This window comes from Micrasema longulum, unplaced genomic scaffold (assembly GCF_059751315.1).
Source record: "Micrasema longulum isolate JH-2025_06_02 unplaced genomic scaffold, ASM5975131v1 h1tg001899l, whole genome shotgun sequence".
NCBI lineage: Eukaryota > Metazoa > Arthropoda > Insecta > Trichoptera > Brachycentridae > Micrasema > Micrasema longulum.
Window position 1 is genome coordinate 38,912 of NW_028279073.1, and position 13,815 is coordinate 52,726.

General features: G+C 32.6%; 2 protein-coding genes across 2 annotated transcripts in view; one reads left to right on the forward strand and one right to left on the reverse strand.

The window, feature by feature from the left end:
• Positions 1-224: 224 nt before the first annotated feature.
• Positions 225-3,695, reverse strand: LOC148273600 (uncharacterized). The gene is made up of 2 exons (XM_088238448.1): positions 2,790-3,695; positions 225-1,083 (listed from the first exon to the last, which is right to left on the reverse strand). Exons 1-2 carry the CDS (start codon positions 3,508-3,510, stop codon positions 257-259), a joined length of 1,548 nt encoding a protein of 515 aa, XP_088094574.1. The 5' UTR covers positions 3,511-3,695; the 3' UTR covers positions 225-256.
• Positions 3,696-4,428: 733 nt separating this feature from the next.
• Positions 4,429-13,815, forward strand: part of LOC148273601 (lysophosphatidylserine lipase ABHD12) — a 30,506-nt gene continuing 21,119 nt past the window's right edge. The window contains exons 1-2 of the mRNA XM_088238444.1: positions 4,429-4,491; positions 6,845-6,905. Coding sequence (XP_088094570.1) covers positions 6,880-6,905 — 26 coding nt within the window. The 5' untranslated portion in view covers positions 4,429-4,491; positions 6,845-6,879. The remainder of the gene's footprint in view (positions 4,492-6,844; positions 6,906-13,815) is intronic.

The window sequence follows — 13,815 nt, forward strand, 5'->3', positions numbered from 1 at the left end:
TATCCATAATAATAATCCAAAATAATTGTCGAATTTAGATTTTTTATACTATCAATCGGTGGACAATATTGCATTCCAATCGATATGATTTTTTGCTTTCGTCATCATTACCCTTTCCGCACCTTGTAGTGCACTGCACTGGTAAACCCAATATGACGTATTTTGATCATCTGTTGCATGAAGATCAGGTGATTTGGGTACTAGTCCGGGAACAATAAAATATGTTTTAATTTACGACCACTTTATTTTTAATCATTCATTTCTTGGCGCTATGAATCAACATGATATGTATTTTCAGATATTTTTTCAGCGAACATTTGTATGTACATTCTGGACACGAAAACGGCTTTTCGTTTGTGTGAATTGCAATGAAGTGTCTTTTTAAATCGGTGTTTTGGGAACAGGAATAATTACACTCTGTGCAAGAAAATGGTTTGACATCGGTGTGTGTTACCATGTGTCTTTTAAGATCTGCCTTCTGCGAACAAATGTAGTGGCATTCTGAACACGAGAATGGCTTTTCACCAGTGTGAACAAACGAGTGTCTTTTTAAATGGCTTAACCTCGTACATGAGTATTCACAGGATGAGCAGGAGTAGGGTTTTAGACGTGTGTGATTAAACATTATGTGGTTTTGTAAGCTGCCTTTTTGTAAACAAGTGTATTGACAATCATCACACGAAAACAATTCACCTGTATGAACTGGCATGTGCCTTTTCAAAGCACCTTTATGGGAAAATGAGTGTTTACACTCTGGGCAGGGAAATGGTTTCACATTGGCATGTTCTGCTAGCATGTGTCTTTTTAGCTCCCTTCTCACTGTGGCCGTGTACTTGCATACATGGCAAAAGAACGATTTCCCACTATTATGAGATTTCATGTGTCTCTTTAAATTACTTTTGTGTGAACTTATGTATGTACACAGCGTACAAGGGAGAGAATTCTTCCTATTATGGATAATTGAATGTTTCTTCAAGTTTCCTTTCAAAACACTTGTATATTCGCATTCGGGACAATGGTAAATTGTCTGTGTTTTTTTTATATTAACAGATTGCTTCGACTCGATTCCGCACTTTTCGGAACCTAAAACAAAAAGAAGAACCTGAAACCACGGCGTCTAAGCCCTAAGCATTATGACATTAACCTTAAAATGTCATAAATATGTATACATATTCTTAAAATTGATATTTTTAGAACGACAATTATTTATTAAGAGTAGGTACCGATTTCCAAATATAAGAACAGGGCTCCGAGTACAGTGGGAAGCGAAAAGAGTTATTTTCAATCGTATATAAAGTCAAATCGAATTATGTGCAAAAATGTGTATATTTGTGCGTTTTTTTCGAAACATATTCAATTGGTTTTGAAATTAGTTACCGGAGAAGGTACTTAATGTAATTAGTGTCCTAACCAAACCGGTAGACATAGGTACAAATATATACCATTTATATAAAATAAAAATATAAAAAAATCATTTTTTACGTCGATCAAGATATTTCTAAACAAAGTGACTAGCCGATTTATTTTATTAGCAGTTATTTTTATGTTTTTTTTTTAAATAGGTATTTTGCTCATTAGCGTTCTTGTTCATTCGTAATAGTTTACACAATATCAAAACATTATTTCGTCTGTCCCTGATGAGTTTTTTTGCCGAAAAATTATTGGAAATATATATTTTTGGGTATGTTCCTTAAATAAATCAATAAATTTACATGTTCGGCTAGGTATTTAAGAATTCGCCTTTAACAAAAGCAGTGGCGGCTTTCTCTTGTGTCCATTGGGTCAATGACCCCCCAAAATTTACCACCAATTAAAATAATTTACTAAAAATACATTATAAAGAAAGTATACAATATAATGCAATTCGGTTTTAAAATATTTAAAAAAAATCATTCATTCAAATATATGTAAGGACCTATTAATCTTCATATTTTTATAGATGTTATCTAGAATACTATTAAGTACGTGTAGCTTCAAATATTCATGTTATGTCGAATGCGCGGGTCATTTATGTAACTGTCCCAAAGCGAATGTCTTATCTCTAGATTTATTCATGAGAAAGAAAGAGATGAAACGTACCGTGCGTTCATGGAACATTTCGCCCAAAATTAATTCGAACGCGGGCATTGTCCCGGTAGAGATAACAATATGAAACAAGGAAGATAAGAATAAGATTGATAATAATGATATCATATTGTCATTGGTCTAGTCTGGAAGAGTAACGATGGTAAATTAATTCCCATGTATTTTGCATATCTAAACTTAAAAACGACGAATTCTCAATGGAAAGGATTAACATAAGTTTATATGTTCTCGTCCGTTTATACAAGATTTAAATGAGCTTCAAGAATTAATATTATTATGATATATTGTTTCTGACACGTGTCCAATTACCTAGTATTTGTTAGGGTCCTGTTTCGTATGCACTAAACTCATATTGACTCGTAAAATTTAAATCCGGTACATTTTTAGTAATTTGTTTGTGTTTTAAAAGTAAAATTTACTAGTAATTTTAATTTGTGGAATCACGACGACAGTTGACAGTGAAAGATATTTTTCGACGCTGAAGCGAATTAAGACCTTTTCAAGAAACTATGAGCCAAGATATTTTGTAAATTTGTGTAACATATTAGAAAAATCTATATAACATGGATATATTTTTAGAAAAAAAAATTGTGTGAAAATTATTGTGAAATACACATGTACCTATTTGTTAAAAAATAATGATCCCCCCGCATTTGTAACCCCTTCAGCCGCCACTGGAAAAAAGTTCAAATTAATATAATTACCCTTGACTTTTCGAGTAGATTCCAAACATTCTCGTTTTATGTCAGGATAATCAATATCGACATCATTTTTGATTACAAAATCGCTGCATGGATTTAATTTGTCAGTAATATTTCCCGATTCAGATTTGGCGACACCTTGTGTCTTCTTGGATGCCTCTTTTTCAAAATGGAGAATCTCACGTTTTACTTCGCTACTCCCTAATTCAGATTTAGCGATAATACGATTTGGCACCACCTTCACGGGATTAATCGCTTCGTCCCTACAATGAACTCTATTAGTTTCTATATCCCTCGTCTCCAGCTCATTTTCAAAGGTAATATATTTCACGTCTCCTTTGAGGGGGTTTATCGCATCACTATTATGAAGATTATCCGCTTCTACATTAGTCTCCGGTTCATCTTTAACGATAATACATTTCACGTCTCTTTTAGCGGAGTTAAGCACAACGCCACTATTATAAGGATTATTCGCTACTATATTACAAGTTTCTGGCTCATCTTTAACGGGAATAACACATTGCACTTCTTTTTTGACGAGATTTAGTACCACATTACTATTATGAAGGCTATTAGCTTCTATGTCAACCGTCCCTGGTTCTTTTTTAATAATAATACCATGCTGTATCTCTCTTTTGAAAGGATATAGTGCTTCATCCCGAATATGGAGACCATCGTCCGTCTCCACAATTTCAGCTTTGACACTCACTGAAATGGGCTCCATCCGTCATTTAATACATTATTTCAATATACAAAACAGAAGAGTGTCATCAGTACAAGTCGAAGCAAGCTACGAAAGTAAGAAATATCACACACTGACACTAATACCATGTAATACTACTGCTTAGTGACACTTGTCGGCCACTGTCATACTGTCAACTGTCAACTCAAACGCCATTTTGTTATCGACCATAGATCAAATATGTATTTATGTATATTACATACATTCTGTGAATAACTAAAAAGAATAGACAATTATGCAGAAAAAAAAATCAAAATCTATTACAGTTAATAATCTACCGACAGACTTTTTACAGAATTTCCATTACTAGATATAAAACAAATTTAAGACACTTCCATCAAAATTCTGACAGACATAATGACGGACAACAAATTTACAACACTGGGCAAAGACAACAAATAATACTTCTGGTCTCAAAGAAAAAAACAAATTACGAACAAAGGCATTATACTTTTCTGGCCCCTAAGCTATACAACTTTTTGAGCAAAGACATATTGGTGAACAAAATGAAAAACAATATTTTCAAAGCTCGAATCCATAAATAGTTTGCTAAAAAGACTAAACAGGAAGCTGAGGAATATGTTTCATATATCAGAATATAATTTTAGTTTCTTGAAAGTCCTTTCTCGTTTTATTGATGTAGGTATGTTTTAAAATCTTTTTTCATATTTTTTTTGCATTTTTACACAACAATTGATGTGAAAGTATGTACAATTATGTATGAAATAAATAATACACTGACACTCCGAAACGTGCCTGTGGGCCAGTGAAGTGGCTACATCCATAGACAAAAATAAAATTATATTTAATGTACCTATTGTATAAACATTTTCTTTTGTTAACTATGTATTTGCATTTTATATTGGATTGAATAAATAATCTGCAGCATAATCTGTGGCCAGTCCTGTCAGCGTGTCAGCTGTCAACAAGCATCAATAATTGTCAAGAACAGTCGAGAAACCGGTATGTAGCTTCCTAAAATGAATGTAAAACGTTTACAAATTCATGTTTTAGTGAGTAAAATCGCCCAAAAATATTGTTATTTTTCTTTCTGCGCACTTATCATGGATACTTTATTAATAAAATACCGACTTAGATAATATTATTGTTGATTTATTTTATTTTATTTTATTATTATTATTTTGCATAAAATAAGTACACACATTTAATAACAGGGAATCCATTATATTTCTATAATTTAAAATGGCAATCAATACAACAAAGATACCGCATTCTACATTAATACTTAACTGGTATTTATGTTTTCAGTCACGTAAACTGTATACATGGGTTCAAAGTATAAACTTACCTGAATTATATGATGTCATCTAGAATTTAATATAGTTTTTTCTTGTATTACAAAAAAATATTTATACAAAAACAATGACCCTTTGGACTGAGAGAAAAACAATATTCTTACATTGAAAAGGGATTTTTTTGAAGTATGCATTCATAATTATATTTGTTACAAAATATATAAGCATGTTACAAAGATGTTGCAGTGAGTTTTACAAACATGTTTAGTACTCTTTCTGGGAAGTATGTTTACTAGAGATGGAAGGGTTCAGAAAACTATTGAAAGGAGGGTGGACATTGCACTGAAATCTATTTATTTATTTAACTTTTTGTACATAATGTTATTTGTACATCGGCAGGCTTATTGCCAAGTGGCGATTTCTTCCAACCGACCAATAAAATAATAGTTTTATTTTTATAATTCAAGTTACAGAACATATTCAATAGAAAATAAAGATTAAAAATCTTAAGATATATAAAAATAGAAATAAACGTATTTGTTTATAAAAAAAGAGGCAAGGAGGAGAGATTAAGGAAGAGAAGGAAGATGTTTCTTCAGACGTGATTTAAATAGAAATACTGTAGTAACATCTTTGATGGTAGATGGGAGATGATTCCACAGTCAAGCCGCATGGACACTATATGAGTTAGAGAAGAAAGAGGAATTGTGGATGGGTATTAAGAGAGTGCCTTGAGAATTAGAACGAAGAGGTAAATCATGAACTGATAAGCGTTGAAATTTTTCACACAGGTATATAAGAGCGTTAGGACTATGAAGTACATTGAACAGAAGTGAGAGGGAGTGATAGTCTCTCCGCTGTCTAATTTTGAGCCATTTCAGTTGCCTACAATAATCAGAAATGTGCTCATATTTCCTAAGAACAAAAATGTACCTTATGCATGAATTCTGAAGTCGTTGAAGTTTATCGAGTTGCTCACAGCTTAAATCAGTCATGGAAACATCAGCGTAATCTAGAATGGGTAGTAGTAATGCTTGTACTAGAGTGCATTTAGTATTAATGGGTAAGAATTTTTGCAACCTTCTAAGTATCTATCTAAATCTACCTTGGCAAATAAATGTTTGCACAATAAGTTTTCTGGGTCATTATGTCGTGTGTCGTTTGTACTATTTACCGATGTTTCGGATCACATAACAGCGTCTATCATCAGGGTTGATGTTTTTTGTGTAGGTAGATGTGTGACCTTAACAACTAAGGATTTGTAAGGTTTCACAGTCTTTGCCGTCTACAACTTGCTTAATAGCTGCTAGTGTATTAAAAATGATAATAATATAAAATATTTTTTACATCTACAGAATTTAAGTTTGTAAGTGAAAATTCTTGATGGAAGTTCATTGTAATTTATTATATAAATAAAACACGAGTGATACTTTAATCCACAAATTTGGAATATCCAGTGACCGGTTTCATCGCTTTCGCGACATCTTCGAGACTGGTATCTTTATTAAAGAGTTGTCTATTTATTTGTCTATTTATTTCGAACATTTTTCACAATATAATAAATGATTCAAAGAATTCAAATAAATAACGGAGCTCTCCAAATGCAACAGAACCAGTGCTAGAAAAACACTACACAATCACACGACAATAAATATGCATAAATATTATGTTATCATTTTATTACAACCAATGGCCAGATATAAAATACGATCAAATTAAAATGATAAGGTTTTAATTTGGTTAAGGATATCACACAGTTAAATGTATTTATACAAAATAGAGGTAAGGATAGATAATTCAAAGTTATATGTAAGTGAATTAAATAAAGTTATTTTTATCGTAAGGATCATTATCAACCAATTTTCTTTGGGTCAACTTTTATAAAGATACCAGTCTCGAAGATGTCGCGAAAGCGATGAAACCGGTCCCTGGATATTCCAACTTTGTGGATTAAAGTATCACTCGTGTTTTATTTATACGATAAATCTACAGAATTAATTCAGGTCTGTGAAACAATTAAATCTGAACTTATTTTTAATGTAATGATTTATCCATTTCAGATTTCATCGTTCAAAATTACCCAAGTTCCTCCAGGATGAGTATTGGGGATTTTCTTGTTAAGTAAGTTTTCATAAATATTTTTTGTTTCTTATTTACTTATTTTTACATAAATTGCATTTAACATATGTATATATTAAACATGAATATGAAAAAAAAAAATTGTTGCAACAGAGTGGGAAAACTTTTTGAGAAGGGAATATGGGAGTCTAGGCATTTACAGGGCTTATGACCTGTCATTGGCTGGTTTAAGTGGCTACTTTACACTGTAAAGTGTGTAAAGTTTAAATATAAACAACTCCCTAGGGAGAAAATCCAGCCAGTCTGCAAGCATTTGGACATACTCAAAACATTGTTGAATTAACTACCTGGTAAAAAAAGAAGTAAACAAAATTGGAAAATCGTTTTCAGGCGTTGCCTAGTAGAATTGGTTCAGCCGGATGAATCTCACCCACGTGATAAAGGTTTCAGCTCTTTTACTTCACGAAAGTCAACAGATGGAAGAGTTGAGGATATGTGGATGTTTAAACATGGGCAGAATGGTGAATTTTACACAGTGTGTTAAGTGGCCACTTAAACCAGCCTATGACAGGTCATAGGCCCTGTAAATGCCTAGACTCCCATATTCCCTTCTCAAAAATGTTTTCCCTCTCTGTTGCAACAAATTTAAATATGAACAACTCCCTAGGGAGAAAATCCAGCCAGTCTGCGAGCATTTGGACATACTCAAAGCATTGATGAAAAAAAATGACTGATAGCCTAACATCCCCAGTAAAAAGTCGGTTGGGAAGAGCCAAGGATAATATCCACACTCCTCTAGGCACAGATAGCGCAGAGATTTCTTCTGCACTCTCTCCACCAAAGAGTATCGAGGCTCATGTGGCGATCGAATAATGGAACTAAACTCCAAACGACTTCTTACGTCCTCTAATGTCCTCATAACCCGAGTGTTAGAAAAGATCTAAGCATTTCTGAGAACAAAACCAAGCATTTTAAGGGAGTCATTACATAGATCAAATATATTTATTTACATACATAAGTTTATTGTACATTATTTGAGAAATAAGTCCCAACTCCATGGGACCAAAAGTCCTGTGTTGAGATGGGACTAGCAATTACTTGACACAGACACGTGAGTGTATCACCACAAATATAGGATCAGAAACAAAAAATAATTTTAAAAAAAAACTTATACAAGGCACATCAATATGGTAAACAGTAAACTCGAACATTCTGAAAATCATCAAGGAGTTTCCTACTCAAATCCCTCCCACTAAGAAAAATCCAGTCCTTAACTCCTTTCTTGAAAATAGTTTTTGTCCTTGTGAGCTTAATACGCTCTTCCAAAATATTGAACACTCTCGGTGCGGTAAATGAGAGATGTCTCTGAGCAAAAGTCGTACGAGTTTTGGATATGACATAATTCATGCTCTGGGAAAACCTCGTATGGACATTTTGCTGAGACCTCTCCTTATTGTTTGACCAGAAGATTAAAAGATAACTGAGCGTCAAACAACACCCCGCGTCGAGCAACACCACAAACAATATCACGTAAGCAAAGCCACGGATAAAAGCTAATATTTTTTATATTTTGAAATTCATCTCTGTTAAAATGTGTGTATTTCTGTCTATCTTACTCCTTTGTCTTAAGTCATATAATATCTCCATTTTAATAATAAAAATAAAACAGTTCAATGTTCCATAATCTGGTTCCAAAGTCTAATCATTTTGTGTTATTAACCTTACTATGCAAAAATAACTTATAGCTTATAGATAAATATTTTTTATTTACAACATTTAAAGAAAAAATGACGTATAGACATTTTTTATCATAAACCGTTCACTTTTTTCATATTTTTTTTTATTCAAGTAAAATGGCTATATAGTGCAGAGCCCATTCTACCATATAAAACAAAAATTTATATTTGAAGCACTTATGGCGGTCTCAACATATCCTGCCATCGTTTGAATAAGGGTGAATGGATCCACCATGCGGTGGCTTGGAGAAACGCGTTATTGGAGCTTTTCAGGCGTTCCCATAGGCTCCAGGCTCTTTGGCGAGGTAGGGCAGCGAAGGTGTTTACCCGTTCAGCTGTGAACATTTCGGAGGCGCTGCAGTACCTAGGCAGTCCGAACGATTGCCTGTATGAATTATTATACGTGACCCTTAATTTATTCCATGCTGCTTGCGTATAATTGTTCCATAGTTCCGCTGTATACATGGACGTCAAATACGATGTAAAGATGATTTTCTTCATTTCGTCACTGCACTGAAAGAAGCGTCTTGCTAGCACAGAGGCTCTTCTCTGGCTCTCTATGTCCTGATCATCTTTACAATCATCAGTCAGTATGTGCCCTAGATACTTGACTTTTGCAGTTACCGTTAAACTGTCGTTGTCCAGGAATACAGGTGGTGGTCGGTGCACGAATTCAGAAAATGACCTCTTGTGTTTAAATATAAATACGGCAGATTTTAAGGCATTGTTTTTAATTCAATTCATTTATTTTAATTTATTTTATTTATATAACATATACATTACAAACATATATTCAATATTTACATATTTTAAAAAATTTAAAAAAAATACATGAAAGAGACTCATGTCAAAGTAGTAGGAGAATCCTGCTCCGGAAAACCCCTTCGTATACATGGAACAGATCAACATCCAGAGCGATGTTGTTCAGCATAGCGGTAGCCCTTCCAACAGGCATAACCATAGTCAGGTTGGTCCTGAATATCGGAATATGAAACAATCTATGCTGACGCTGTCTTAGGTATTAACAGGAGCATACAAACCAATGCTCATCATAATCTCAGAATTATCGATCATACCGCGCAACAATCGATAAAAATGTGTAGTCAAATACACATTCCTTCTAGTCTCTAAACTGTTGTAGCCGAGCATACCCTGGAGAAACTCGGTCGGGTAGAGCCAAGGATAATACCCGGGATAATGTATATCATATTGTGGTCATTTGCATATTTTTCGCAAATATTGAGCAACAATCTCGGTCAATAATACCATATCATCTGCATAACTAATATTGTTAGCACAGCCGCAGTTTACATGACATCCAACTTTGGTTGAATTAAGGACAAGAACTTTGACAAAGGTTTTTTATACGTATCGCTACAGAGCTGAAGAGCATTGTGGAGAAGGGAATATGGAGGTCTAGGTATTTACATGGCTTATGACCTGTCATTGCTGGTTTACGTGGCCACTAAACACGCGTAGTTCGCGAATGACCAGTCCAAATTTTCGTAGGCAAGGAATCTAGATTCAACTCCTTGGGGAGCTGTTTATATCAACATATTTCAACTGAGATGAAGAACATTACTTATTACACTTAAACCAGCCAATGACAATATTATGTATCTTTTTTGGGTGATACCGTGTATGTTGGATTTGATCCAATCCAACATACACGGTATCACCCAAAAAAGATACATAATATTGATAACAGTGACTGTGAAAACCTTCGCACCTATTCAGCCAATGACAGGTCATAAGCCCTGTGGATGCCTGGACTTCTATATTACCTTCTCTAAAATGTTCTTCATCTCAGTTTTAATATGTTAAATACAATATTACTACTAAATACAATTTTTACATGAATTAAATACTTATATTTACATTAATGTTTCCCATTACGTATAGCCATTTTACTGGAATAAAAAAAAAAAAAAAAAAAAAAAGAAATAAACTATTCTTGTGTACATAATGGGGAGTGGCGTCTTACAATAACTTGTTTATTTTATTTTTAATTATTAATATTTTTAGAATAACATTTATAAATTACAAAAAATAAATGTATAAACGGTGTTTTTAATCAGTGCTACACAAAGAAGAATTATAAATGTAACGTTTTACTTCTTTCTTAAATATATTGTATTCCTGACTGTACTTTTTATTTTCATTGTTCATTTCATCAAATAAAAATATTCCTCTGTAAGTATAATGATGTTGTGCTGTAGTTGTTTTTAATATAGGAAATAAGACCTAGAAACAGCACTATTTATTTTGTCTTTATGTATTTGAAGCAAACTATTCTTTTTATAAAACAATTTTATATTTAAAACCTTAAACTTTTAAAATAATTGAACAGCGGAAAAAGTAGACGGCTTTTTTTTCGACTGGTAAAATATTTGTCTAAAAGCACCGCCCCATCCGATTATTTCATACTGTAATATGGATTGGGCTAATGCAAAATAAATTGATTTTAATTTGTCGATTGTTTATATATTCCTTAATATAATAAATACAGATATTCCATAATAACTTCCACTTTCCATAATAATGTTTTATAGTAACTATATCTATGGGAAAATATATAGAATAATTATTATTTATTATAAACCACCCCCACCGTTTATATCTTCCTACAAAAAAATCTTTAAAGTGCGCCCAGCCCGTTCTCAGTGAACGATGAAACTAGCCAATTACTAATTACATCTTTAACCTAGTCCCGTTTTTTCAGTACTAAAACAAGCTTGCAGATCACAAATATTATTTGAAGATTCTCTATTTGGAAACTAGTATTTCAAACATTATTTCTGAAGGACTATTTTTCTTCGATAGGATACCGTTGACTTGTTTTTTTTTTTTTTTTGTAAAAAGAAATATTTGCGTTCTTATGATTTACCCAAATATTTAATTTTGAGGGCCATTTTCAACGAGTTGTAAATAACTCACTATTAGAAAATGGAATCGAGTTGGGGTAGAGTGGGATTCGAACCGCGGACCTTCGGTCCGTGAGTCCGAGACACTAGCCACAGGACCACAACCCGATTAAATTGTTTGCCCAATTGTTATGTATCACATTGGACACGTGGTGTTCGATGTGGCCGTTTTTGGCATTATTCATTTTAAAAGGTATCGGCCAGTGCTCAGCGTTGAGATTTCAATCATAATGGAAATATCTGCCGAATGTCATTGTAGTATTTTTTAATAAACCTTTGCAGTGTTGCATTAAAATCGTGTAGAATAAAATTACATATATCGCGAAGTTAATAATAATTGTTGTGTTAGTTGATTTCCACATAATCACAGAAAAAATAGCCATTTATAATTATATTACTGATATAAAATGTTATTACTGTTTTATAAATTATAAATTGAAAATACCTGTAGAATCCTTAAATTATGATTTCCTTAGAAACGAAATGAGATTACTTGAATTATCCGATCGTAGAGTTATAGCTGATTTATTATCCTTATTTAAAATAATGAAATCGATAATTGACAGCTCTGCTCTGCTTGAACTAATTCAAATTCGAATACCCAGTAGGTGGACTAGAAGTAAGGAATTATTTTTTTGCAACAATTCGCGGACCAACTTTGAAATGTACTCTCCTATACCCAGTACCCAGGATACACAGGTATGGAAATGAATTAGAACAAATATTCGATATCTTCAATACAAATTCTGTTCATGAATTAAAATGAATTCTCACTCGTTATTTTTTAGAAAAATAATGGATTTATTTTTAAATATATTATTAAATTCAACTTTGTTTCCTGGAATACGTGATTTTTTATTTCTATTTAACATGTTAGACATAATTTTAAATTGTACATTGGTGGATTTATTGCCAAATGGCAACTTCTTCCAACCAACTGATGATGATTTCACTAAATAGAGGTATTATTATTATTTAGTAATTCAACTTTTTTTTTTTGTTGTTTTATTGCTCAAAAAACTTTTATTTTTTAAGTACTAATGTTGTATTAATTTTTTTGTTATTATTATCTAGTTATTCTCAACTTTACTGTGCTATATTTATATTCAGTACATAAGATTTTCTCATGGTTATTGCTATCTTTATTTAGAAATGTTATGTTTCTTTTTAACTTTTTGTATTATATGTTTACTAAATTGTTTAGTTTTAATTATTCAATTATTTCATACTATGTACTGAATGATTATTGTGCACTGCTGTGATTATTTCTGTAAATTATTATTTTTTTTGTAAAAGGTTCTTTGAACCGTTGATGTTTAAATAAATAAATAAATATTATGTGGTATAAATGAATCAACATTTTTCGTAGATTACCTATAAAATAAATCACTGCTCGCCACTGCTACGTTCTCCTGGCAAGTTCAAGGCCCGGTATTTTCTCGTTGATGAAGCTCCACGCTCGACCTCCCTTCTCTTAGTCATGAGTTGTTTAGCTCAAATTCATCCATTTTTTAGATAGTGAATTGTCATTCTGTCAAATGTTTTATTTTGCGAGGCAGATTCGCTTGACATTGTACCGGCCATGTGACCCCCTAATGTAGGTCAGTATGTAAAATGGAGAGTATTATTATATTATTATTGACAAGTTTGCTGAGAGATCATTCTCCGGAAATGGTGAAAATAGGGGCATGTCAGAAAATTCCGCCATACGTTTGGTGGGATTGGTAGAGAATACTCTACTAAGAGCTGCTCCCCTATGACCAAACGCTCAATTCTGCCCTCTACTGTGAAAAACACGACTAGGAGGAATCGTGTTTTATCAAGACAACGCCAGGCCGCACACATCTTTGATGACGCGCCAGAAGCTCCGGAAGCTCGGATGGGAAGTTCTTATGCATCCACCCTATAGTTCGGACCTAGACATCGACATATTACACTGTAAATACCATATTTTCATCAGATCTGTTAAAGACATTTTAAATTTATCTCCAACTTAACTTTTAATTTTGACTTTTAATTTAATCTTTCAATTTTAACTTTTTAATGTTAATTCTTAATTTTAACTTTTTATTTTAACTTTTAATTTACACTTTTAATTTTAATTTAAACTTTTACTTTCAACTCTTAATTTATACTTATTTATATGTACATATACTACCTGCATCTAATTAATTATTGTTGGTTGTGAATTTTTATTACGAAATATAAATGTTCATGAAAGCAGAGAGAGAGGGAGGAAAGTAGAGTTGGAGCTATACAATATCTTCTCCCTTTTATGTACTTTTTATCTAA

Bases quoted from the DNA above. Each gene is read 5' to 3' on its own strand.
- LOC148273600 (XM_088238448.1), bottom strand. From the start codon at position 3,510: ATGGAGCCCATTTCAGTGAGTGTCAAAGCTGAAATTGTGGAGACGGAC. The intron at 1,084-2,789 runs GTAATTATATTA...TTTTTGTTTTAG, and splicing joins ATCTACTCGAAAAGTCAAGG to GTTCCGAAAAGTGCGGAATC.